The sequence below is a fragment of the Anolis sagrei genome, chromosome 1, assembly GCF_037176765.1.
Source record: "Anolis sagrei isolate rAnoSag1 chromosome 1, rAnoSag1.mat, whole genome shotgun sequence".
NCBI lineage: Eukaryota > Metazoa > Chordata > Lepidosauria > Squamata > Dactyloidae > Anolis > Anolis sagrei.
Genome location: NC_090021.1, coordinates 154,902,501 through 154,929,423, shown reverse-complemented (window position 1 = coordinate 154,929,423; position 26,923 = coordinate 154,902,501). Strand labels below are relative to the sequence as shown.

General features: G+C 38.2%; 1 protein-coding gene across 2 annotated transcripts in view; it reads right to left on the bottom strand.

The window, feature by feature from the left end:
- MEIS1 (Meis homeobox 1) overlaps positions 1-26,923 on the bottom strand; it is a 222,372-nt gene that overhangs the window by 180,965 nt on the left and 14,484 nt on the right. For both annotated transcript variants that reach the window (XM_060784304.2, XM_060784320.2), the window contains exons 5-6: positions 25,195-25,245; positions 21,504-21,650 (exon numbers count right to left, since the gene is read on the bottom strand). In XM_060784304.2, coding sequence (XP_060640287.1) covers positions 21,504-21,650; positions 25,195-25,245 — 198 coding nt within the window. The remainder of the gene's footprint in view (positions 1-21,503; positions 21,651-25,194; positions 25,246-26,923) is intronic.

Below are 26,923 nucleotides of genomic sequence, written 5' to 3'. Positions count from 1 at the left end.
CAGGCAAATATTGACAATTTATTCACACTGTCATTACTTGCAGCAATAGCCGATGTAGTGAAACAACCAAGTTGAGAATGCTCTCATTAAGGAGGCCAGACTTGATGGAGGTGGTTGACAGGGGTGGAGCTGCAGGCTATTGAAGGCTATTGCTCTGCCCCCTGCTGTGCTCTTTGCTTCAGCGTTAGCTAGGAGGCAGGTTTCAACCCCCTCCCCCCCCCCCGTGAAATTTTCAAACCCCCGCCCCCCCCAAAAAAATTTCAACCCCTCCTGAATTTTTTTTCTGGCTACGGCTCTGATCTTAAGCATATAATTCTCAGGACATCTGGACATAAGGCATGTAAATTTTCTTCAAAGATGTGGAATCCCAGCATATTTACATCATTATGTTCCAATCTAAAACTAGGGACATTTTCCCAAAAACTGATAATCACCACTACAACTTCCCATAATATAAATCTATGAAGAAGACAGGCAATATAGTGACTGAAACCTATTATTTATTTAGGCTGTTTACAAGCAGTGGTAAATGAAAACAAAACACAGTTTAGCTTGTCTCTGAACTAGCTGTTTGCACTGATCCAAATAAACAAAAACCCTAGAGCAGAAAAGATCCCAGTGGAATAATCATTAACATTGTACCACTTCAGACTAGTTCACACTTGGAAGCCACCAATTTCAGCTTAAAGTTGGATTTTCAACCGCCTTTTTACAGAAATCACCATAAGACTTCTGTTTTAAAAAAGTCATTTCTAATAGACACACTTTTCAATCAGTCCTCTTTTTACATTTGGCCAATGATTTTCAAGATACAAATGTGCCTTGTCCAAGAGAAGGTGTGATTCACCTTCCTTCTGCAAGAAAGAAAATCGAAAGCCAAAGGAAAGCCAGCCTTCATTCCCACCCTGCAGCTGTGATGCTTTAACACCCCCCAACCCACTTCACCATGAACCCTTAAAGAGCTCCATTGCTGCTTAGTAATACACTCATACTTTGTCCGCTCAAAAACAGCACTTACATAAATCAGCAGTATTCTTTCCACTAGGTTCACAAGCAATGAACAAGGTCTTACGTGTGAATAAACAGGCACTGGGTAGGAATATAGCAGGCCTGCATGTTATTTTATGTGAAATTCTGAAAACTATTTTATTACTCACTTCAGGGGATAACAGCATCTTCTTTTCCTAGATATAGTTACTGAACAAAATATTTGATATAATTATCTTTAATCACCATTACATCTAGTCAACTGTCACCAATTATTACTCACATAGGCAGTTGAGCAAAGAAAGTACTACACTGCGAAAAGAGCTGAGTGCATTGTCATTGACACTATAATAAATATCAACTTTGCTTCAAGGCTGGACTGCTTGTAATGGCGTGAAGGCTCCCAAGTATTTAATGTGTCTATTGCAGGCCTTTTGTGTTAAAAAAACAAAAAGGACCACAAAAAGATGGCAACCATACTTTTAGCCAGTGAACACATGTACGTACACACACCAGGGAGTTTCAAGGGTATTTATGGGAGGAGTTACCCATTGGGTTGTTGTAGGTTTTTCAAGCTATATGGCCATGTTGTAGAACAGTGGTTCTCAACCTGGGGTCCCCAGATGTTTTTGGCCTACAACTCCAGAAATCCCAGCTAGTTTACCAGCTGTTAGGATTTCTGGGAGTTGTAGGCCAAAAACTTTTAGCCAGTGAACACACCAGGGAGTTTCAAGGGTATTTATGGGAGCAGTTACCCATTGGGTTGTTGTAAGTTTTTCAAGCTATATGGCTATGTTCTAGAACAGTGGTTCTCAACCTGGGGTCCCCAGATGTTTTTGGCCTACAACTCCCAGAAATCCCAGCTAGTTTACCAGCTGTTAGGATTTCTGGGAGTAGTAGGCAAAAACATTGAGAACCACTGTTCTAGAAGGATTCTCTCCTGATGTTTTGCCTGCATCTATGTCAGGAGAGAATGCTTCTAGAACAGGGGTCCTCAAACTTTTTAAACAGAGGGCCAGTTCACAGTCCCCCAAACTGTTAGAGGGCCGGATTATAATTTGAAAAAAAAATGAATGAATTCCTATGTACAGTGCATGTATCTTATTTGTAGGGCAAAAAAACACTTAAAAACAATAAAATAATTAAAATTATGAACAATTTTAATAAATATAAACATATTAGTATTTCAGTGGGAAGTGTGGGCCTGTTTTTGGCTGATGATATAGGATTGTTGTTGTTGTTGTTGTGTGCTTTCAAATCATTTCAGACTTAAGTTGACCCTGAGTGAGGGTGGGGTAAATGACCTTGGAAGGCCGTATCTGGCCCTCGGGCCTTAGTTTGAGGACCCCTGTTCTAGAACATGGTCATTAGCCCGAAAAACCTACAACAGTGGTTTTCAACCTGGGGTTCCCAGTTGTTTTTGGCCTTCAACTCCCAGAAATCCTAACAGCTGCTAAACTGGCTGGGATTTCTGGAAGTTGTAGGCCAAAAACATCTGGGGACCCCAGGTTGAGAACCACTGACCTACAACAACCCTGTGATTCCAGCCATGGAAGCCTTCGGCAATACATTTAGCCATTCATGATTCTACAAGTCCAGATGTGAAGTTCAAATCACACTAAAGGAGTATGGAACTTATATTGTGCTTTCTAACCCATCAAGCCAATATTATTCCACACCACTTGAAACAGAAAGAAATAAGCCCTTATATTCAAGTCACACTGAAACAGAGTATTGGCAAATATAGAAAGTAAATGTATAAATAATGCATTAAGACCACTTTCCCTTCATTAGATGCTAAGCCCAAAAAAGAATGGCCAATTTGGTTGTTGCCCTACTTCTACATCACTGCTATCACAAACACACACGTATATGAGGAAATAGTGAAAGCTAAACAAAATATTATGCACAAGCATATAGGATTTGGCTTACTCTGTATGAGAGCTACAGGAAACACCCATAGTGTGAGCTCTGGGGATTTCCTGAGAAACTATAATATTTCTTGGAGGTGGCTTGCTTTCACACCACAGTGATAAGAAGTAGTGGCAACACTTAAGCTAGTAGAGCCCAAAGGAGTCCCATGAGGCTTAAAACTCATCACTGAGGAGAACACAGTAAGCAGCTAAAAGCCTTGTTCTTTTTAATTATATGCTTTATTATAATTAACTACAGGCAGAAATGGCACATGTGAACAAGACTCTAATGAATGGTCTGGAAATGTCAAAATTAGGAGGTTTCTTCTACGTCTGAAGCTGGTCTGCCTCAAGATAAGACATCAGTTAGGCATGTGTTAATTACTTTGGGTTCCTGAGATAAATGGCCGCATAGTGGATACTGATGTGCGAAACATAACTCCAAACCTGCCCCAATATGTTGCTGAAAGAATGAAACAGGTTGGTTGGAGAAGTCACACACAGGATTGCTAGGAAACCAAAATACTGTTCTAAACTTCTTAGAAAGAAGATGGCATACAAATAAATACATAATAAGAACCTTTTATACTATGTCTGTATGAGGTATATTTTCTATACTTTATGTGCTTTGAGATGTGAGCCTTTACCAAGGAAATGTCTATATCAAGTAATGAAACTAGGTTCTACTTTCAACAGTTTGCAATCTTAAACAGATATGCGGCATACACATGATATTGTCAGGTTTTCCACACTGTCTCCCCCTAATGGCACAGTGGATTTAGGTTGCATAGAAAAATAATATTCAGGCTAAGAAATATACACTGTCCGCCACAAAAGCACAAATTGCATTTAAGGACTGAAAAGTATATCTTTTCAATGCCTGTAATCAATGACCCATGCACCACAAGTAGCAGTTAATATACGCAAGGTACTGCTAGATAACAACTTCATTCCCTTCACTGCAGGCATGTAAATCAAAAGGAATATGTACATACCACTTTGGAATTTTAATTCAGTTCACACTAAAAAGAAAAGGTATTCCAAGCCACCTTGCCTTCTTATCACAAGGACATAAACAGACCAAGATAGTAAAGGATCCTCTGCAGGTAGACTGCTATTACAAGGCATGACAGCTTCTTCGGCTTCACTTTTACCTAAACTGACATAAGCTTAAATACACTTTCTTTGATCACAACCTCATTGACTGAAATAGAATTCATTCACAAGGAAGCGCGTTTAGATGCCCATCGTATATATCATCACAAAACACCTGACAACCGCAACTTAACTTTAACACTGCCCAAAATAAACACTTGTGTTTTACCTCTTAAAGGGTGAGACACAAAGAGTGGATCACTTTTTTGCTGACTTTAGTAAATGTTCTTGACACAATTTCAAGGTACTGGTTTTAATCACTAGCTACCTTGGGATCGATATACACAATCTTCCTGTTTAAGCCACCATTGTCTATAGAGCTCCAGAAGTGTGACTCGAGGTGGTATCTTCTGTTGAAGCTTCCCTGCTTTGCAAAACTTGGATATAATTTGGAACCATTGCATGCCTTTTTATTCACCCGAGCATTAATAGAGATAATGGGTGTGATTTGGGATGGTGTCTTCTGAGGGCAAATATGTATGTAATATTAAAATGGTTTTATCCATTTTTCTTTCCCTGTTAGATTCTTGTGGTAAATTAAATGAGGGAATTAAGAAGACAACATCAGTTTTAGTTCTTTCTGTTAAGTCAACTGCCCTCGTGATAATGAACCTGCTTGGTAGGACATAAACATTCAGTGAGACGAACTCTCCTTCTTTGGTTTTTAACTTCTGCCTATTAGCAGTACAACAGGAACCATAAGCAATAAATGTACACCTTTGAGATATGATATTATGCAACATAGTTACAGCTGTTTTTTATTGCTAGTGTTAAATGCTGTTTTAATTTTGAGAGCACTGGGTTAGTAAAACTATAGCTACCACAAAGTTAAATATCATCTTATCACTTGTGTCTCTATCTGTCTTTCACTTAAGTGTAAGAGTGTTATAATATTCATGTGGCATAACTCACAACTCAAGAAAAATAATCTTGTGGCAACTCTATAATAGAAAATATGTTCTTATATACTAATCAAATCAAATCATTTATTTCGGTCATTGACCAGCACGGGAAATAGAGTCACATTTTCATACAAACTTAGTATATACTAATCTTTCGGACAACATACAATATCATTTTCAATATGGTGAACTCATCATCACCATATTTTTCCTGAAGAGTTCCAATACAGGAAGTTCAATTGTTTCTGAACTTCCTGAGTTTCCAACAACATAAGGAACACCAACCAGACTTTTAAAGAACAGTACATATCCCCACACATACATGCACAAATCATAGATAAGATAGTACCAGTGGCTTGTAATCTGACCAGAGTGTGTCTAATCATGCCATTGTAACAGGAGCTATCTTTGCACCGAAAAAGGGCTGCCACTGCAGATAACACAATATAGCAAGCTGTGTTACCTATAAATACACCATCCACACATTAGAAACGTATGTACTATATTTTGCTATTATAATATAATAATGTAAACGGTCTAAAACTACTAATTTGCAACATTACACTAAATATTTTGTATGGTTTACTCTAAAATATAAACTCATTTTTAAATCTTTAAAAATCTGGCTGAGCCAGGATATTTTTGTTAACACATACTAGAAGCTGGTGTTATGTCAAGCTCACCCAGAAAAAATTGAACTCGTGATAATTCTATCATATGAAAAGTAACCATATGAATTAATCCTCTTGGTAATGCACATAGCTATCTCTAGGTAACAGTATTCAAACCACTTTATTCATATTTTTTTCTAGAGTAAGGCTGCAGTCCTAAGTAAACTTAATAGGAAATAATTCCATTGCAATTAATTAGATTTACTTCCAAGAACATGTCACCAGGACTAGGATGAGCTGATCCATAACCCAGTTAAAGCTGAAGTACTTTGATTTAAGCCAATTGAGAATGCATTCCTAAAACCCTTCCTTGGAAATAAGTTTCATCCAAATTAACCAGACTTACTTCCAAATGAAGAATTTAGAATTAATGTGCTAGGTAACAAGTGTGAAAACCCAAATAGGAGATGAAACAAAAGGCTTCGGATATTATATTTATAAATTGCTTTTAAATGGGGACTATTTTTGAATAAATGTTTAAACTGGGGACCTATTTATTACCACACAAAAAGGACAAAGGGATTGAAAATATTTTAGGTTTTGTTTTCACAAAATTATTATCTCCCCAAAATAAAAAGAACCTCTAAACAACCAACAAACAAGACTTGCCATGTTGAGTCTGAGAAAGCTGATACAAATCTAACCTGTCAAAAATTCAGACACCCCACACTAAATAATGCCAGACCCTCAACTAGACATGGTAGGTCATCATGAGATTTTCCAGTGATCCCAACTAAATTAAGAAAGTCAGCCTGAATGCATTGCAAGAATTTTCGTTTCAGCAAAACTCTCTACATTAATCTACATAGAGGCATACATATAAAATGTAAGGGTCATGCACCAGCTCTAAATTAAGAACAAGAGAAGGAGAGGCACAAGAAGTCAGCCATGAAAGACTATGTGGCAGAAAAGAAGTCACACTCCCACAATTTTTTGAGAGCATAATCATATGTTTTTACTACTCACAAGTAAATACTATTGTGTTCAATGAGACTTAATACTAGATAAAGTTATACACAATTGTATCTTACTTAATGTATTAAAATATTGTTATATTAGCATTTTCCTAATGAAAATGACAAAGTTTCCCACTGACAACTGGAGCATTAACTAAATGTTCAAGGACTGCACAGGGCAACAAAAAACCCATGCTCATCTTAACCCACTTGCAATAATAATAATAACAATAATAATAAATAAATAAATAAATATTGCATCATATCTTGCTTTAGATCACTTGCAAATGTATTCGTAACTGGGAAAGCTGAAATAAGTATTGTGTGCAGTAAAGTTGATTGTTATTACTTTTAAGCAGCCTTTTAGAACCCTTACACTACTGGGCAAAAATACTGTATTTCATGTATTAACTTCACCTCATAGATCATATGGTAAATATGCCTTCTGAATTTTCTTTTTATAAAATAGGAAGTATAATATTTGAATTGGACTAAAATATTTAGTCTAGCATATTAGTATTTCACACTTGGAACACACTACAATTGGCATTCTAGTATGTATGCATTAATCCTGACTCTACTAACATGTATGCATATACCACCAAGACAATCTAAAACAATAACTCAGAATAAAAAATGAAAGTTAATGTATAAATGAACAGCAAAAAATGGAAAATATGTGAAGTTTAATTTAACCATTTCTATTGTGAGAACTATCAAACATTGAAAAGGCTCAGCTAAGTATGGTTACTGTTATGAACATGCACATATACAGAAAGAACATGCGTGAAGAGATATTTAAATGTATTTTGCTATAAATATATAATTTTATTCCTAAACTGACGTCTTTGGAGGGGGAATATGCAAAATATTTTCCAGGTACATGACTAACAGAATTTACTCAGAAGTAGTTCTCGCTAATTTGGATGACACTTCCAAATAAATATGCGTGGTATTAAAACATAATTTTAAAGCTTTTTTATTTCTTAAAAGTAAACTGACTTCTTTGGAGGGGGGAATACGCAAAATATTTTCCAGGTACATGACTAACAGAATTTACTCAGAAGTAGATCTCTCTAATTTGGATGACACTTCCAAACAGATATGCTTGGTATTAAAACATAATTTTAAAGCTTTTTTATTTCTTAAAAGTAAATGTGTCTTTGACATAAAATGCCAAAAGAAAGATAACCATGACAAATCAAAACTATTGCTTCTACAATACGTTTTTTTTAATGCTGTATTCCAAGGAAGGAGCTGACCAAGTTATTGAATGCATTAACTATCATAATGAAGACTACTTTCCAGATTTTTTTGTGAATGGTACAAAAAAAATCACAAAATATTACTTCCAGAAAATTTCTAATACAATCACACCTTAAATTATTGCACTGCCCTACATATACTAATATACATCAGAGAATATTTCATGCAGCTATAGCTCCTAAATGTAGGAAAGAATCTCAACACTGACAGAAGCAATTCTCAAAAGTTAACAAACTCATAGCACAGTGTTAATTTCATAAAAAGTTCTTCACAACAAGCCCATAGTTTTCATGTGATGCTTATTCTAGGGTTTACAGTCCTCCTAGAAATGTGTAATTTTGTACACTTATGATGCACTCAGAATGATCCATAAGTATTTTATACTTGGTATGATAATAAAATAAAACTGAAAGGATGAAAATTACTATTGAAAAGTGAAAAATGAAGAAAATATTTCTATTATTCTGAAATGTGAGCATGTGCTTGTTTTCAAATAGCAGCTTCAGGCTTGAAGGGAAAACCTTTACCGAAATGATTAAATCAGTCTTGTACACACCTATAGAAAACCTGACACCACGGGGATTAGGCCAGAATGTGTATGTTAACACAGCTGTTGATTATATCTCATCCGAACCACATTTTGCTGAAACAGCAACTTTCAGAATCCACCTGTCATCTAATTCTTTTTAAAATGCAATCCTATACACATGCACTTGAGTTTAAGTGCCCCTGAACTCAATGGGCTTCTGAACAGGCACAGATTGCAACCACAGGTACCTGGACTACATAGCTATCCTCACTGACAACAGTAGGACATAATTTCAAATAAATATGAACAAGACACGCTTACTATGTAACTTCTCAATACTAAGGACACACCGTGCCTTCAAATAATGTGCTTTTTTTAAAAAAAAGAATTCTATAACATCAGAGTTCTACACATAGGTAATGGAAGTCCCACTGACTTTGAGACTGTTTCCTTATCTTGTTAATCTTAAATAATTGGGATTACACCACAATCCTAAAGATACATCTGCAGAAGTTTCTTTAATGGAAAGAACTTACTTACAGACAACTGTGCTTCAGGTTACAGCTTAAAAGTGACCACTAGCATCCAAGTCCAAAACGCTATTTAATTGATTTAAGATATATTAAAAACAATGTGTTTGCAAATAAGTTTAAAGGCTTGTTCTTCTCCCTACTAACCTACTGCATGAAAGAAATTAGTAATATTCATCTGCAGACAGATATCTCTAAAAGATGCACAGGATTTGTGTGCCGACTCATACACCAACCTTTTCCAATCAAATGAAAAGTTTTATTATATGCACCTCAAATACTATCGCTCACCTAGAACCATCTAACATGTCAAGGTTGCAAACATTTAAAACTAACACAAATAGGAGAGATTCTAGTATTGGTTTACTATCCCTTCAACAATTTTCTTGACAGTGGGATCAAATAATGTTGAATTATAGACCTCGTCACAAGAAGTCTTATTTCACGTGCACTTTTTTTATTGTTTCTTTGCTATAGCCCCTATAGGAATTTGGCTGTTTGCCAGTTTCCATTTATGTTTCTGTATACATAATTGGTTTGCATATGAGATTAAATTATTATTCTGTCAAACATCAGTATTTTATATTTATTCAAGTTTATTTTACATAAGAAAAATACTGATGACCCAATAAACTGCATGTGTGCTAACATACTTTATTTGGATTTGTGATAGTAATTTTTTTATACTGCATTCCCTTTAAAAGGCTGGTCTATAAAATCTACCTGCATACACATTATTGAAGAGAAAGTGTCATAATCTTTTACAGTTCAGCCAGTGGCACCTGAGAGATGAGATGAAGGAACTTTTACAGCAAGGAATCCCGTGGCAGAAACTGAACATATTCGGGCTTAACTTCAGAACAGATATCCTATTCTGTCATTTACATATTTTTAGTACATTATTTTTCCCACCAACAACAAACCATAATTCTTTGTTAAACCTTCTGTAGTTCCAAGTACAGTAATGATTTTTAAAATCATGCGCATATTTTAAGAGTAACTTTCAACAGAAAATTATTCAGCTGGAGAAAGAGTGCTAAACATATTTATGCAGAAATAAGTAGGACTTGACAGCCATGAAATTTACTTTTGTGTAAGGTATTTGGCTTTCAGTACAAACAACACAGCTGAAGTATGGAAAGTCTGTTTTAACTGGACATGTTAGTGAACCTTGATATTTCATTCTCCATTTTACATTGGAAAAAAACATGAAATCTATTCCTAGAATTGCTGTTGATCTGTACTTGCAATCCATAGAAGCAAACAAAAGTACAGTATCATGAGTCCTCTAAATGTTGTTGGGACATCAGCTTCTCTGATCCCTCACCAGTAGTTGCCCTGGTTGTTAAAGATGAGACTTGGAATCAACAACATGTAGACTTTCCACAGTAGATGCTGGATACTGTATTTCTGCGGTAAATACTGTTGCAGAAATATTATATATATTTAACACAGAAGTAAGTCTCATGAACTCACTAACTTCAAAGCAAGCATTTTAGAATTATTTTAACCAGCGAATGGTCCTATTATTGCATGAACTGTGATATTTTTAATATCATTTTTTAAAAAATCCTAAAACATGGCATAGATTGAGACTTGTAACCATACTATTTAATCCAAGTTTGTAACCATACTATTTAATCCAAGTAGGTAACAACATTTCTACAAGGATGTTTATATACATTTGCCTACCATATTCTCAAGTTTAATCGACTTTTTCCGTTGGTCTCCTTAAAGTGCCACAGTGCATTTAAAATTTATCTCATGAAACGCTAATGTATGCAGCCATTGGGAGGTTATAGTGTCATTTCTATGAAAGGAATAATACTTGCCGTCTTAATTTACATGTAGTCGACTTGAAAGTATGCATGAATACAGACAATCAAATATCAAGCACCCAGATGATCAATTTATCAACTGGTAAGACATACATGGTGGAAAATTTAAGTTTACATTTTGTAAATAACATTCACAGACAGCATCTCTTTGGTCTCGCCACAATATGCCTTCAAATAAGTGAATTTATACACTTATTCTAATTTTTCATGAGAAGTCAGTGATTTAAATGGAGCTTAGTTTCAAATCTGCTTTCAAAATACATTTAGAAACACCACCACAATGCATATTTCTTCAGAAGCAAAGCCAGCTGCACCCAAACCTAGTTTAAGTCTTTACCTAAGGATTACTTCTATTTTGGTGTGAAGCAACCCTTCCTATGATTACATGCAAGTGCTTAGAATTAGTTTTAATGCGAGAAACAAATGAAACTTTTTTTTCAAATTAAAAGTTTTAAAATATTCATTTGGGAGGTGAAAACCTGTATTACAGGTATTTACATATTATCCAAAGACCACAAAAAGCTAAACACTGAGCCTTTACTTTTTTAATGTACGTAGGACTCTCTACTAAATAACGTTTTCAAGGATAATTTGCCATGCAGTAAACATAGCCACTTTGCCAAAATAGGTTGTGCATAATTTGAGTATAATTTCTCCAAAAATGTACATACTGCAAATATAAAAACTAAGTACTGTTTATTGCTCTGATAGTACTGTGAGCAAAAGTATATCAGTTTAATTTCTGAAATTGCCACAGAAGAGACTCTTACTTGGAGCAATACCTGGCTCAGTCAATTCACATGATAATCTGTGATGGCTGTGCAAGAAAAAATGGCTGAATCTAAACTTCAAACTTCTGTCACAGACTTCATTGTCATCATCATCATTTCTCCCCGTGGGGACTCAAGGCAGCTAACACACCTTTTAAACAAGTTTAAAAGGTGCAATACAAAAGTTTAAAAACAATTAAATAACAGTGTGGTAAAGGCAGAATTAAAACACAGCAAATACACTAAAATGGCCTTTAAAATATTCCTCTCACTGCCACCCAACATCCCCAAAGCCCGCTTATGCCTTATGACCCATCTTGATCTCACTTACTTTAAAAAGTACTGCCCTTGCATCTATATAGATAAAAATGTAATGTTGGTTTGTGGGATTAAAATAACTCAAAAGCCACTGGATGAATCGACACCAAATTTGGATACAGTACGCTTACCAGCCCAACAAGTGACCATCACTCATAAAAACATTGAAAAACACAGTGAAAGAGACTTTAAAAGCCAAAAAATACATTACAATGCATGTGCAAAACCAAACACACACATATATATGCAAACACACATATATACACACAGTTACACACATATACACACACAAAGCACATATATACATACTGGGCCACAGCAACGCGTGGCAGGGGACAGCTAGTTTAAAATAAATATATTTTTGAACCAAAAAAGAAACATCATGAGTGGTATGTTAACTGTGTGGTACAAAATCTGTGATCAACCTTCCTCCTCAGCATCAAAAAGCTACTTCTGGATTAAACCAATTATGAGAGTAATTTGGTTCTGTTAAACTAAAGTTGGAGTGTAACTCTGGCCTCTTCTACACAGTCCTTATATCCTAGGATCTGATCCCAGGCTATCTGCTTTGAATTAAATTATATGAGTCTCCGCTGCCATAAAATCTGGGATACACAGATAATCTGGGATTGGATCCTGAGATAAAAGGACAGTGTATAAGGGGCCTCTCTGTTTGCTCCAAGGCACCCGTCAAGATGAGACAAATAAATGCCACCATCACTTCTCAACAAATTATTTCGTGCACCAATTGATTTCAAATCAAGCATATTTACATCTTTTTGTGTGTTATTTTGTTGTGATCTAAATGCTCACTTTCTGCAAATGATCCTGAAAAGAAATTGTCCCATCAAGTTCGCTTACAAGAAAAGAAAGAAAAACATTCTGTGCAAATAAAGGGCCCTTCCATACCACCATATGACCCAAAATATCATGGCAGATAAGCCACAATATCTGCTTTGAACTGGATTATCTGAGTCTACACTGCCATGCAATCCAGTTCAATGTCAATTGCTATGTGGAAAAGCGCTTTCTGTTCTCTCCAAGGCACACATCGAAATGAGAAAAATAATCAGGTAACAATATTTGATGTGCACATGCCAATATACCTTATTCAATCAACCAGTTAATTTTGACATTGAGTACAAATTATAATCAGTTACCATAACCAAAATCAACAGTTTTATTTAAAAAAAGAGATGAGAAAAATAAACCGTAATTGCCACCAACACTTCTCAATAAATTAATTCGTACACCAATTGATTTCAACATCTTTTTTTCCTTTTTTGAGTGAGATCTTATAGTTGCTGTTACCGAAAAGCTCACTTTCTGCAAAGTAAATGATCCTGAAAACTAACTGCTCAACAAACTTCACTTACAAGAAATCGACAAAAAGGGCCCTTCCACACAGTCCTATAACCCAGAATATCTAGCAGATAAGCCACAATATCAGCTTTAAACTGGAATATCTGAGTCCACACTGCCATATAATCCAGTTCAATGTGAATTTTATACAGCTGTGTGGAGGAGCCCTCTCTGTTCGCTCCAAGGCACACATCAAGATGAAAAAAATAAATAGTAACTGCCATCAAAACTTCTCAACAAATTATTTCGTACAGCAATTGATTTCAACTCAAGCATATTTACATCTTTTTAAGTGAGATCTCATAGCACACTTTCTGCAAAGTAAATGATCCTGAAAACTAACTGCTCCACCAACTTCATTTTCAAGAAATTGACATTCTGTGCAAAAAAAGGGCCCTTCCACACAGTCATATAACCCAGAATATCAAGGCAAATGAGTCTGCTTTCAAATGGATTATTTGAGTCCACACTGCCATATAATCCAGATCATGTGGATTTTATACAGCTGTGTAGAAGAGGCCTCTCTGATTGCTCCAAGGAATACATTGAGATGCGAAAAAGAAACAGTAACTGCCACCAACACTTCTCAACAAATTAATTCATACACTAATTGATTTCAACATCTTTTTTGGAGTGGGATCTTATTATTGTTGTTACCGAAAAGCTCACTTTCTGTAAAGTAAATTATTATGAAAACAAATTGTTCCACCAAGCTCACTTACAAGAAAAGAAAGAAAAAATGATTGACATTCTGTGCAAATAAAGGGCCCTAACTCAGAATAGCAAGGCATATAAGTCACAATATCTGCCTTGAACTGGGTTATCTGAGTCCACACTGCCATATCATCCAGTTCATGTGGATTTTATAAAGCTGTGTAGAAGAGCCCTCTGTGTTCGCTCCAAGGCATACACCGAGATGAGAAAAATAAAAAGTAACTGCCACCAACACTTCTCAACAAATTATTTCGTACAGCAAATGATTTCAACTCAAGCATATTTACATCTTTTTTTGAGTGAGATCTCATAGTTGTCACCTAAAAGCACACTTTTTGCAAAGTAAATGATCCTGAAAACAAATTGCTCCGCCAACCGCACTTACAAGGAGAGAAAGCAAAAGGGTTACAACATTCTGTGCAAATAAAGGGCCCTTCCATGCAGCCATATAACCCGGAATATCAAGGCAGATAGGCTACAATAACTGCTTTGAACTGGAATATCTGCTTTGAACTATATACACTCATACAAACATTTATACATACACATGCATATATATACACTTATATATGCATGTATGCGTATACTTTATATACATATACACACATACAAGCATACATACATTCATCCAAACAGTTATATACACACACACACATATGCATACAAATATATAAACAACTCATGCAAACATTTCTACATGCACACATATATTTGTACATATACGGTATGGCCATGTTCCAGAAGCATTCTCTCCTGACTTTTCACCTGCATCTATGGCAGGCATCCTCAGAGGTTGTGAGGTTGTGATATATACACTTATGCACACATTTATGCATACACTGTATATACACACACATACACTCATACAAACATTTATACACACATACATACATATCTGTATATACATACACATATACATTTATACAAACATTTATTCCCAGATATATGCATATACTGTATATACATACACATATAATTATATATGCATACACATATATACACTCATACAAACATTTATACATACATACATACACATATATATATATATACATATACATATATACACTTATACACATGTATGCATATACTGTATATACACACAAATACACTCATACAAACATTTATACCCACATATATGCATATCTGTATATACATACACATATACATTTATACAAACATTTATACAGATATATGCATATACTGTATATACATATACATATATTTATATATGCATACACATATATACACTCATACAAACATTTATACATACATATATACACATATATATACATATACATATATACACTTATACACATGTATGCATATACTGTATATACACACAAATACACTCATACACAGATATATGCATATACTGTGTATATATACAAATAAAGGGGCCTTCCACGCAGCCATATAACCCAGAATATCAAGGCAGATAGGCTACAATATCTGCTTTGAACTGGAATATCTGAATTCAAGTGGATTTAAGGGCCCTTCCACACAGCCATATTACCCAGAATATCAAGGCAAATAGGCTACAATATCTGCTTTGAACTGGAATATCTAGATTCAAGTGGATTTAAGGGCCCTTCCACATAGCCATGTTACCCAGAATATCAAGGCAAATAAGTTTCTGGTCGCTTCTGTTGGTTTTTAATGAAATACAACTGTTTTGGTTCGCTACTGACACGATAAATAAATAAATAAGGCAGATAGGCTACAATATCTGCTTTGAGCTGGAATACCTGCGTTCAAGTGGATTTAAGGGCCCTTCCACACAGCCCTTTATGCCAGAATATCATGGCAGAAAATCCTTGATATATGGATTCAGATAACCCAGTTCAAAATAGATTTTCTGCCTTGATATTCTGGAATACAGGGCTGTGTAGAAGGGCCCTTAGACAATGGTGTGGAAGGGGGCATTGTTTCCAGTGAAAAAGGGAGGAAAATTTGTTGTTTTTTTACTCATTTCACCTGCAAAAGCTCTACAGCAGGCTCTTTCCAGCCAGCTATCCAACTACCATCCATAGGAATGAGAGGAAAAGAGAACAGAGAGAAATGTCTCTCTCCCTGAGGGGTGCCTGACACCTTTGACTTCTAGTCAGGCTTTGCTAGAGACACTAGGCCTCAACTGGGGTGACAGGGAAACAGACACTCCAAGAAGGCCTGAAGAGCTCTTTTGTACAGGCCTCCAGACTACTGGTCTTCCTTCCCTTCCTTTTTTCTTTCTTTTTCCCTCCTTCGACCCTCCATCTCTCAGGGCAAGTGCCATTGCCACCGCACCATAGCAGCCACCTTCTCAGCGCCATTTTGGAACTTCCTCAGAAGGGAGGACCAAGGGCGAGGCAGAAGGAAAAACTTTTTCAAAGGGTCAATTGAGTGTCCCTCCACACAGCTGTGTAAAATCCCACAATATCTGCTTTGAACTGGAATATATGGCAGTGTGGACTTCACCCTTCCATACAGCCCTATAATCCAGAATATTAAGGCAGAAAATCCCACAATATCTGCTTTGAACTGGAATATATGGCTGTGTGGACACAGGGCCTTTCCACAGAGTCCTATAACCCAGAATATCAAGGCAGAAAATCCCACAATATCTGCTTTGAACTGGAATATATGGCAGTGTAGACTCAGGACTCTTCCACACGGACCTATAACTCAAAATATCAAGGCAGAAAATCCCACAATATCTGCTTTGAACTGGAATAAATGGCAGTGTGGACTTGACCCTTCCACACAACCATATAACCAAAAATATCAAGGCAGAAAATCCCACAATATCTGCTTTGAACTGGAATATATGGCAGTGTGGACTCAGGGCCCTTCCACACAATCCTCTAAACCAGAATATCAAGGCAGATAATCCACAATAGTTGTTTTGAACTAGGCTATCTGAGTCCACACTGCTGTATATCCCAGTTCAAAGGAGGTAATATGGGATTTTATTTAGCTATGTGGTAGCAGCCTGGGTTATATGGCTGTGTGGAAGTGCCCCGAGTCCACACTGGCTAGATCAGGGGTCCTCAAACTAAGGCGGGGGGGGGGGGGGGGGCAGTTAAAAGCACACAACAACAACAACAACAATCCTATCTCAAGTGGTTCTTGTGGGTTTTTTCGGACTATAGAGCCATGTTCTAGAGGCATTTCTCATGACGTTTCGCCTGCATCTATGGCAAGCATCCTCAGAGGTGTGAGGATGCTTGCCATAGATGCAGGCTAAACGTCAGGAGAAATGCCTCTAGAACATGGCCCTATAGCCCGAAAAAACCCACAAGAACCTAGTGATTCCAGCCATGAAAGCCTTCGACAATACATTAAATCCTATCTCAGCCAAAAGCAGGCCCACACTTCCCATTAAAATACTAATAAGTTTATATTTGTTAAAATTGTTACTCATTTTAATTATTGTATTGTTTTAAGCGTTTTTTGCACTACAAATAAGACATGTGCAGTGTGCATAGGAATTCATTTATGTGTTTTTCAAATTATAATCCAGCCCTCCAACAGTTTGGGGGACTGTGACCTGGCCCTCTGTTTAAAAAGTGTGTGGACCCCTGGGCTAGATAATCCAGTTCAATGTGGTTTTTAAAGAGCTGTGTGGAATGGCCTAGAGGGATGCGGCTGAGGATGAGACCCCTTTTGAAGAGGAAAGGTTGTACATCCTGGTTTTGTTTTTGTTTCTCTCTCCAACAACAACAACAAGAGACCCCCCTAAACTTCACTGATTTCGGTTTCGGTTCAATCAAAGACTGATCCGATGGGGGAGAGGGGGGCATAAATCTTCACTTTGGAGGCAATTAAAGTGTTGATTTCATTCGTGCCCTCCAGCGCTTCTTGTAATTTGCTCAAATCGCTTTTTCCCCCTTCTCCCTCTCCTTTGTACCAAGTGCTGCGGAGCTTTTCAGAAACCCATTTTCTAGTTAGACTTGTTGGATGACAATCTTGGTTCAGCCGCAGCAGCAACAGCAGCAGCGCGGGTGGGTTTGGCGGGAGTAGGGTGGAGAAAAGGGGTGCCCAAGCGGGCCTCCCACGGAGAGCGGGCCTCTCTCTCTCTCTGTCTCTCGGCTTCCCCGGGGCCACCCTCCGCCTCGGGCCTCGCCAAAAGCCGGAGGGAGGGAAGCCAGGCCTCGACGGCTCCAGGCGGCATGTAAATCTCGCATCAGGTTGAAACGGCTCCCAAGGAACTCGGTGAAAGTCCCTCGCAGACTGCCGGAGCCGAGAAAGAGAGAGAGAGAGAGAACGGAGGAGCCTCCCTGGGCCAGCCTCCAAGGAGGCAGATGATCGGCGCCTTGGGGACACGGCTGGATGGCCTCTCCGGCGCCCCACCAGCCCAAGCCCTGCCCGGTGGACCCACATGCACACACTGCTGGGTTCCAGAGCAATGGGGGGTAGGGTTACCTTACACCCCCTCCCTAAACAAAAGCACAATTCCTGCTTTCCTAATATATATATATATATCCATATATTTCAATGCACTACTTGGTTGGAGAAGCCAAGAGGCTTCCCTGCCCTGGCCTGAAACTCATCCAGGGCAGGCAGGCAGACTCAGCAAAGGAATGAGTACCCAGGCCCCTTCTACACAGCCATAACATGCAGATTATCACATTTATTTCGGGGAATTTGTTTTTTAACCCCGCCCTTCTCAACACCCTAAAGAGGACTCAAAGCAGACAAGCCCCACGATAGGCTTTGAACTGGATTATCTAAACCAGGGGTTCTCAAACTAAGGCCAGGGGGCCAGATATGGCCCTCCAAGGTCATTTACCTGGCCCTTGCTCAGGGTCAATCTAACTCTTGAAAGCACACGACAACAACTACTACTACTACAACTATCCTATCTCATCAGCCAAAAGCAGGCCCACACTTCCCATTGAAACACTAATAAGTTTATATTTGTTAAAAGTGTACTTCATTTTAATTATTGTCTTGTTTTTAAGTGGTTTTGTACTGCAAATGAGATATGTGCAGTGTGCATAGGAATTCATTCATTTTTTTCAAATTATAATCCGGCCCTCCAACAGTTTTAGGGACTGTGACCTGGCCCTCTGTTTAAAAAGTCTGAGGACCCCTGATCTAAGCCATATAATCCACGTCAAAGCAGATAATCTGGATTTTATATGGCAGTGCAGAAGGGGCCCAAGTGTGTGTGTATCTATATAAATAAAAATGTAATGTTCGTTTGTGGGATTAACATAACTCAAAAAAACCACTGGATGAATTGACACCAAATGTGGACACAATATACCTATCAGGCCAATGAGTGACCATCACTCATAAAAATACTGAAACACAACAGAAGAGACTTTAAAAGTCAAGAAATAAGAATTACATTACAATGCATGTGCAAAACCACATATATAAATACAAACACACATATATACACATACACACAAATATATACACACACAAAACACATATACACAGACTGGGCCACAGCAACACGTGGCAGGGGACAGCTAGTATACACACACATACACGCATACAAACACACACACATACATTCATAAAATGAGAGCTGCGGTTAATAAATGCAGCAAATAAATAAATAAATGTACACATACACACATATAACACACATATATATACTGTGTATACATATACACACAAACATACATTTATACATACACATATACATACATACATATATAAACTATATACAGTCATACAAACATTTATACATACACAAGATATATACATACATCTATGCATATGCTTTATATACATATACACACATACAAGCATACATACATTCATACAAACAGTTATACACACACACATACGAATATATAAACAACTCATGCAAACATTTCTACATGCACACATATATTTGTACATATACGGTGTGGCCATGTTCCAGAAGCATTCTCTCCTGACTTTTCACCTGCATCTATGGCAAGCATCCTCAGAGGCTATGAGGTTGTGATATATACACTTATACACACATTTATGCATACACTGTATATACACACACATACACTCATACAAATATTTATACACACATAGATACACACATATATACACATTTATATGCATATCTGTATATACATACACATATACTTATATATGCATACACATATATACACACATACAAACATTTATACATACATACACATATATACATATACATATATACACACTTATACACATGTATGCATATACTGTATATACACACAAATACACTCATACAAACATTTATACATAGATATATGCATATACTGTATATACTGTGCACTCATACAAACATTTATATATGCATATACACATATTTTATATATATCTCTGTACAGTATCCTTCTCTCTATATATAGAATCCATCCAGTTCCAAGAAGCAGGAAAATCGCATTCAAAGCACCCCAGACAGATGGCCATCCAGCCTCTGTTTAAAGGCCTCCACCACACCACAGGGAAGAGAGTTCCACTGCTGAATGGCTCTCACAGCCAGGAAGTTCAGATGGAATCTCCTTTCTTGTAGTTAGCAAGAAATTCTATTTTGCAAGAACTATAATTAACCGCACACATGCACAGCTATACACAGAGGAAGAAGAGGAGGAGGAGGAAGAAGAAGAGGAGGAGGAAGAGGAGGAGGAAGAAGAAGAGGAGGAGGAGGAGGAGGAAGAAGAAGAAGAGGAAGAAGAGAAGGAGGAGGAGGAGGAGGAGGAAGAAGGGGAGGAGGAAGAAGATGAAGAAGAGGAGGAGGAGGAATAGGAAGAAGAAGAGGAGGAGGAGGAAGAAGAGGAGAAAGAAGAAGAAAAAAGAAAAGAAGAAGAGGAGGAGGAGGAGAAGGAGGAAGAAGAAGAGGAGGAGGATTAGGAAGAAGAAGAGGAGGAGAAGGAAGAGGAAGAAGAGGAGGAGGAGGAAGAATAGGAAGAAGAAGAAGAGGAGGAGGAAGAAGAGGAGGAAGAAGAAGAAGAAGAAGAGGAGGAGGATTAGGAAGAAGAAGAGGAGGAGGAGGCAGAAGAGGGAGAAGAAGAAGAAAAGGAAGAAGAGTAGGAAGAAGAAGAAGAACAAGAAGAAGTAATAGTAGTAGTAGTAGTAGTAGTAGTAGTCTTGGTTCGAGGACGCTTTATTAGGAAGTCCCCTAAACCGGGCCAACCTCGCAGCAGCACAAACACAATGCTCACTAAGCTCTGCCTGCGCGCGGCCAAGGAAAACGGACCTGCAGGCGAATGAAGCGGAGAAGCAGAGAGAAGCCCGCCCGCGTTTGCTAGGTTTCCTTCCTTCTGGGCCCGGACCCCCTCTCTGGGATGGTCTCCTCTCTCCCTCTCCTCCTCGCCGCCCCTCCTTGCCACCCCTTGAACCGGAAGCCCCCGGTGCACGCCTCAACCCTGCCACTGCCATTCAAAAAAGGGGGAGTAAATAAAACCAAGAGCGAAATCCAAAGCGACAAGGAGCGGGTCAAGTTGGCGGGCGAGGCGTTTGACAAGCTCATCCCGCCAGGTCGGGTCCTTAATGAAGCCATAATAGCCACATTATTCCACATTTTTTCTCTCTCTCATTTCGATGGAAATGCCTCGAAAGGGGGCTTAATCGTATGCAAATCAGAGCAGCAGCGTGGAGACAGATTGGCAGGCGCAAAAAGGGATCCCTACCTGGTCTGTGAGGTTCGCCGATCTCGTGATGTCTTCGCTGTCGGATTTGGAGCCGCCTTCTCGGTCGTCGATCACCAGATCGATGGGCATCTTCCCTTTCAAGCAGCTAATATACCGGTGGCAGAAATTGTCGCACAGTTCGTGGACCTACGTGTGGGGCAGAAGGCACAAAACCCATCCTATCATCCTTCGATCAATTCCCCCTTTCTCTTGACACCCAAAACTTCCCAATTATCCCTCCCGGAGACGCAGAACTTTCTTCCCGGGCCAAATAGAGATATCCCCGAAAATTGACAGTGACAAGATGATTCACAGCCTCCAAGTCGCCCCCCCCCCCCCCCGCCAAATGCATCTGCTCTCAGAGCTGTGACCACTGGGTGGGGGGATACTTCCCCCTAAAAATAAATAAATCCCCCCAAAGGACACACCCACCCCTTTCCAACATGAACATGATGACATTATTCCCATCCCAAGGCTTTCCATATAGAAACCAATGCAACTGAACTTTCCATATAGTGAGTAGGAATCCATATGTGATGGCTTTCCATCTGGTGAATGGGAATAACTCGAACCTAACATATATTTATCGTTATTTCCCATATGGAAAATTATAATGTATATTAAGTTACAGTGGTTCCTATTTACCATATAGAAAACCATATAAGTTGTGGTACTGTGATTCCCATTCACTATATAGAAATCCATACTATATCTTAGTTTACAATTATTCCCATTCACTATATAGAAATCCATAATATATATTAGGTTGCAGTGATTCCCATTCACTATATAGAAATCCATAATATATATTAGGTTGCAATTATTCCCATTCACTATATAGAAATCCACAATATATATTAGTTTGCAGTGATTTCCATTCACTATATAGAAATCCATACTATATCTTAGGTTGCTGTGATTCCTATTCACTATATAGAAATCCATAATATATATTAGGTTGCAGTGATTCCCATTCACTATATAGAAATCCCTTATATATATTAGGTTGCAGTGATTCCCATTCACTATATAGAAATCCATACTATATCTTAGTTTACAATTATTCCCATTCACTATATAGAAATCCATACTATATCTATGTTACAGTGATTCCCATTCACTATATAGAAATCCCTAATATATCTTAGGCTACACTGATTCCCATTCACTATATAAAAATCCATACTATATCTTAGGTTGCAGTGATTCCCATTCACTATATAGAAATCCATACTATACTATACTATACTATATAGAAATCCCTAATATATCTTAGGCTACACTGATTCCCATTCACTATATAAAAATCCATACTATATCTTAGGTTGCAGTGATTCCCATTCACTATATAGAAATCCATACTATATCTTAGGTTGCAGGGATTCCTATTTACCATATGGAAAGCCATATAAGTTAGGGTCTCCATATAGTGAATAGGAATCACTGTAACCTAACATATATTATTCACTATATAGTGAATAGTAACCACTGTAACATAACTTATATGCCTTTCCATATAGTAAATAGGAATCACTGTAACCTAACATATTATGGCTTTCCATATAATGTACAGAAATAACTGTAACCTAACATATTATGGCTTTCCATATAATGTATAGGAATCACTGTAACTTAACATAAATTATAGTTTTCCATATGGTAAATAAATAGGGATCTTTGCAACCTAACCTATATTAGGGTTTTCCATATAGTGTGTAGTAACCACTGTATATAACTTTCCATATGGTAAATAGGAATCACTGAAGCCTAACATATGTTATGGCTTTCTATATAGTGAATGGGAATCACTATAACCTAATAAGGTAAATAGGAAACACTGTAATTTGACATACATTATAATTTTCCATATGGGAAATAGTAACCACTGTAACCATAGTATATGTTAGGTTGCAGTGATCCCTATTTACAGTATGGAGAGCCATATAAGTTAGGTTTTCCATATAGTGAATACTAACCACTGTTCCATAACTTATATTGTTTTCTATATGGTAAATAGCAATCAATGTAACATAACATATTATAATTTTCCACATGGGAAATAGTAACCACAGTAACCTAACTTATAAAGTTAATTAGGAAGCACAGTAACCAAACTATTATTTTCTATATGGATGATTTTTTTTTTGTTTCTTTGTAGAGAGATGAGAAGAAGATGGGGAGAAAAAAATAACACTTTGAGACAAAAAATCTCAACTCATTTGTATTAGCTGATTTCTCAAAATGTTGCTCTAAATTAGTTTTGTAAGGGGTGGGGTACAAAACTCATAAGTTTCAGACCAGTACTATTTGGAAATATACTTATTATTATTATTATTATACTACATTATTATTATAATTATTTTACTACATTATTATTATTATTATTACTATTATCATTATTACTGTTACAGTATTACCATATGTCTTCCATTCTAAGACTCCTTTTAGTACACCAACAATAATAATAATAATATAAGATACACCTGCGATTCTAAGGCATTTTTAGAGAAGTCTAGGAATGGAAGAAATATTTGAAATAAGAAGAATAACTATCCTGAAATGAATAAAATATCTCAGCAACCCAGGCAGATTAGTTTGCCTTCTGGCCTTGGGAGAGGAATTTGGGGGCTGTTCTGCTCCAGAGAGGCCTGGGCGAGTCTGGCTTGTTTCTGGGAAACCTTTCAGGACAGGCCTGTGCCCTGTGAGTGACCCTGCAGATGGTTCTCCAAACAGGGGGAAACTCCACCAAATCCCTGGGTCAAAATATCCCCCTCCAGCCGGGAAGCAAGAAGAGTGAAGGGAGCCACTCTTGATACCAAGGTAGGCATCTACGATGGCTACACACAAGGCCTGGTCGTTTGGTGATCCAGATTCGGAGTGGCTGAAATTGTAATTAAACCGCGAAGAGAAATAGAGGCCGTGATTGGTCTTGACACTAATTGCCAGAAAGAAAGACATTTATGCAAATGCCCGGCTTGGTGGAAACGGGGTGGTGGTGGGAGCCGATTCAGACTGAGTCAAGGACTGAGAAGAAGAGGAGGAGGAGGAATAAATGGAGGAGGAGGAGGAAGAAGGAGAAGGAGAAGAAGAGGAGGAGGAGGAGGAAGAAGTGGAGGAGGAGGAGGAAGAAGAAAGAGAAGAAGAAGAAGAGGAAGAAGTGGAGGAGGAGGAGGAAGTGGAGGAGGAAGAAGAAGGAGAAGACGAAGAAGTGGAGGAGGAGGAAGAAGTGGAGGAGGAGGAAGAAGAAAGAGTAGAAAAGGAGGAGGAGGAGGAGGAAAAAGTGGAGGAGGAGGAGGAAGGAGAAGAAGAAGAGGAGGAGGAGGAGGAAGAAGTGGAGGAGGAAGAAGAAGAAGGAGAAGAAGAGGAGGAGGAAGAAGTGGAGGAGGAGGAAGAAGAAGAAGAAGAAGAAGAGGAAGAAGTGGAGGAGGAGGAAGGAGGAGGAGGAGGAGAAGAAGAGGAAGAAGTGGAGGAGGAAGAAGGAGAAGAAGGAGGAGAAGAAGAAAAGGAGAAGAGGAGGAAGAGGAAGAAGTGGAGGAGGAGGAAGGAGAAGAAGAAGAGGAGGAGGAGGAAGAAGTGGAGGAGGAGGAAGAAGTGGAGGAGGAAGAAGAAGAAGAGCAGGAGGAGGAGATGGAGGTGGTGGTGGTGGAGGAAGAGGAGGAGGAGGAGGAATAATAATAATAATAATAATTACCTTTTCTAATTCCAACAGATGAAACCGTAATACTTGTATGGCTTGGATCATCTGCAAAGAGAGAAAACAACAATACTGTTTCTGGCTTCGGAGTCTCTCTCTCTCTCTCTTTCTCTCTCGTTCTCTCGCTCTCTCTCTGTCTTTCCTCCCCGCATCCAAGGTGTTTGTGTGAGTGAGTGGACTACACGTGGGAAACAAGGGGACGTGTGCGTTGATTTATGGCCGCAACACCACCACTTAATTGCGGGGGTTTAACAAGGCGAAATCTGCAGTTGATTTTTGTGTTGTTGTTTGGGGACTGCTTGGGTCAGGAATTGACTCAATGATACTCAAAATCAATTTTGATTTTGAGTTTGTTTGACTCAATGATAGGGACCATAAGATGGTGATACTTCATCACACTGGGAAATGAACCCACTTTAAATCCGGTTTCTGCCTCCTGCAGAATTGTGGGGTTTGTAGTTTAGGGAGGCTGTTAAAGTTTCCTCCCGAAACTACAAACCCCAGAATTTAAACCGGATTTAAAGTGGATTCATTCTCTAGTGTGGTGAGGTCCTAAGAAAAACTCCATGAAATGCATACTCTATGGAAATGCTTGCCATAGATGCAGGCGAAACGTCAGGAGAGAATGCCTCTAGAGCATGGCCATGCAGCCCGAAAAAACCTACAACAACCCAATGCATACTCTTTCCAGAAGTCTGAAAACGGCTTCAGAAGCAGAGGAAAATTAATATACAGTATCTTTCTTCTTCATGGTCCCTGTGAAATTGCACATATAGGTCCTGCCTGGGCATATGTGCGAATTTCACTCGGTTACAGGTAAGCAATTATTCTTTTCCTTCAGATTAATTCTACACTGCTATATAACGGGGTTTCCTAAAGGCACCGCCTTGAACCAGAGTATATGAGTCCAAGCTGCTTTCTCATCCAGCTCAATGCAATGCATTCTAGAAATGGCAATTCTGGGGTAGAGCCAGCCTCAAGCCCCTTCCACATAGCAGCAATAATAATAATAATAATAATAATAATAATAATAATAATTAGCATCGCCTTGAACTAGAGTATATGAGTCCACACTGCTTCTCATCCAGGTCAATGCAAGTTAAGCTGCATTGTAGAAACGGCAATGCTGGGGTAGAGCCAGCCTCAGGCCCCTTCCACATAGCAATAATAATAATAATAATAATAATTATTATTATTATTGCAAAGACTCTGGCACAAGCCAGCCAAGGTGGTCCCAGTGGTGATCGGCACGCTGGGTGCAGTGCCTAAAGACCTTGGCCTGCACTTAAACACAATCAGACGCTGACAAAATTACAATCTGCCAGCTGCAGAAGGCCACCCTACTGGGATCTGCACCACCGATACATCACACAATCCTAGACACTTGGGAAGTGTCCTACCTGTGATCCAATACAACAGCCAGCAGAGTGTCTGCTGTGGACTCATCTTGTTGTGTTTCAAATGACAACAACAACAATAGTACATCACACAGTCCTACACATTTGGGAAGTGTCCTGTGTGATCCAATACAACAGCAGCAGAGTGTCTGCTGTGGACTCATCTTGTTGTGTTTCAAATAACAATAACAATAACAACAACAACAATAATATACCACACAGTCCTAGACACTTCCGACGTGTGATCCAATACAACAACCAGCAGAGTGATTCTTGTCTGCTGTGGACTCATCTTGTTGTGTTTCTAATAATAATAATAATAATAATAA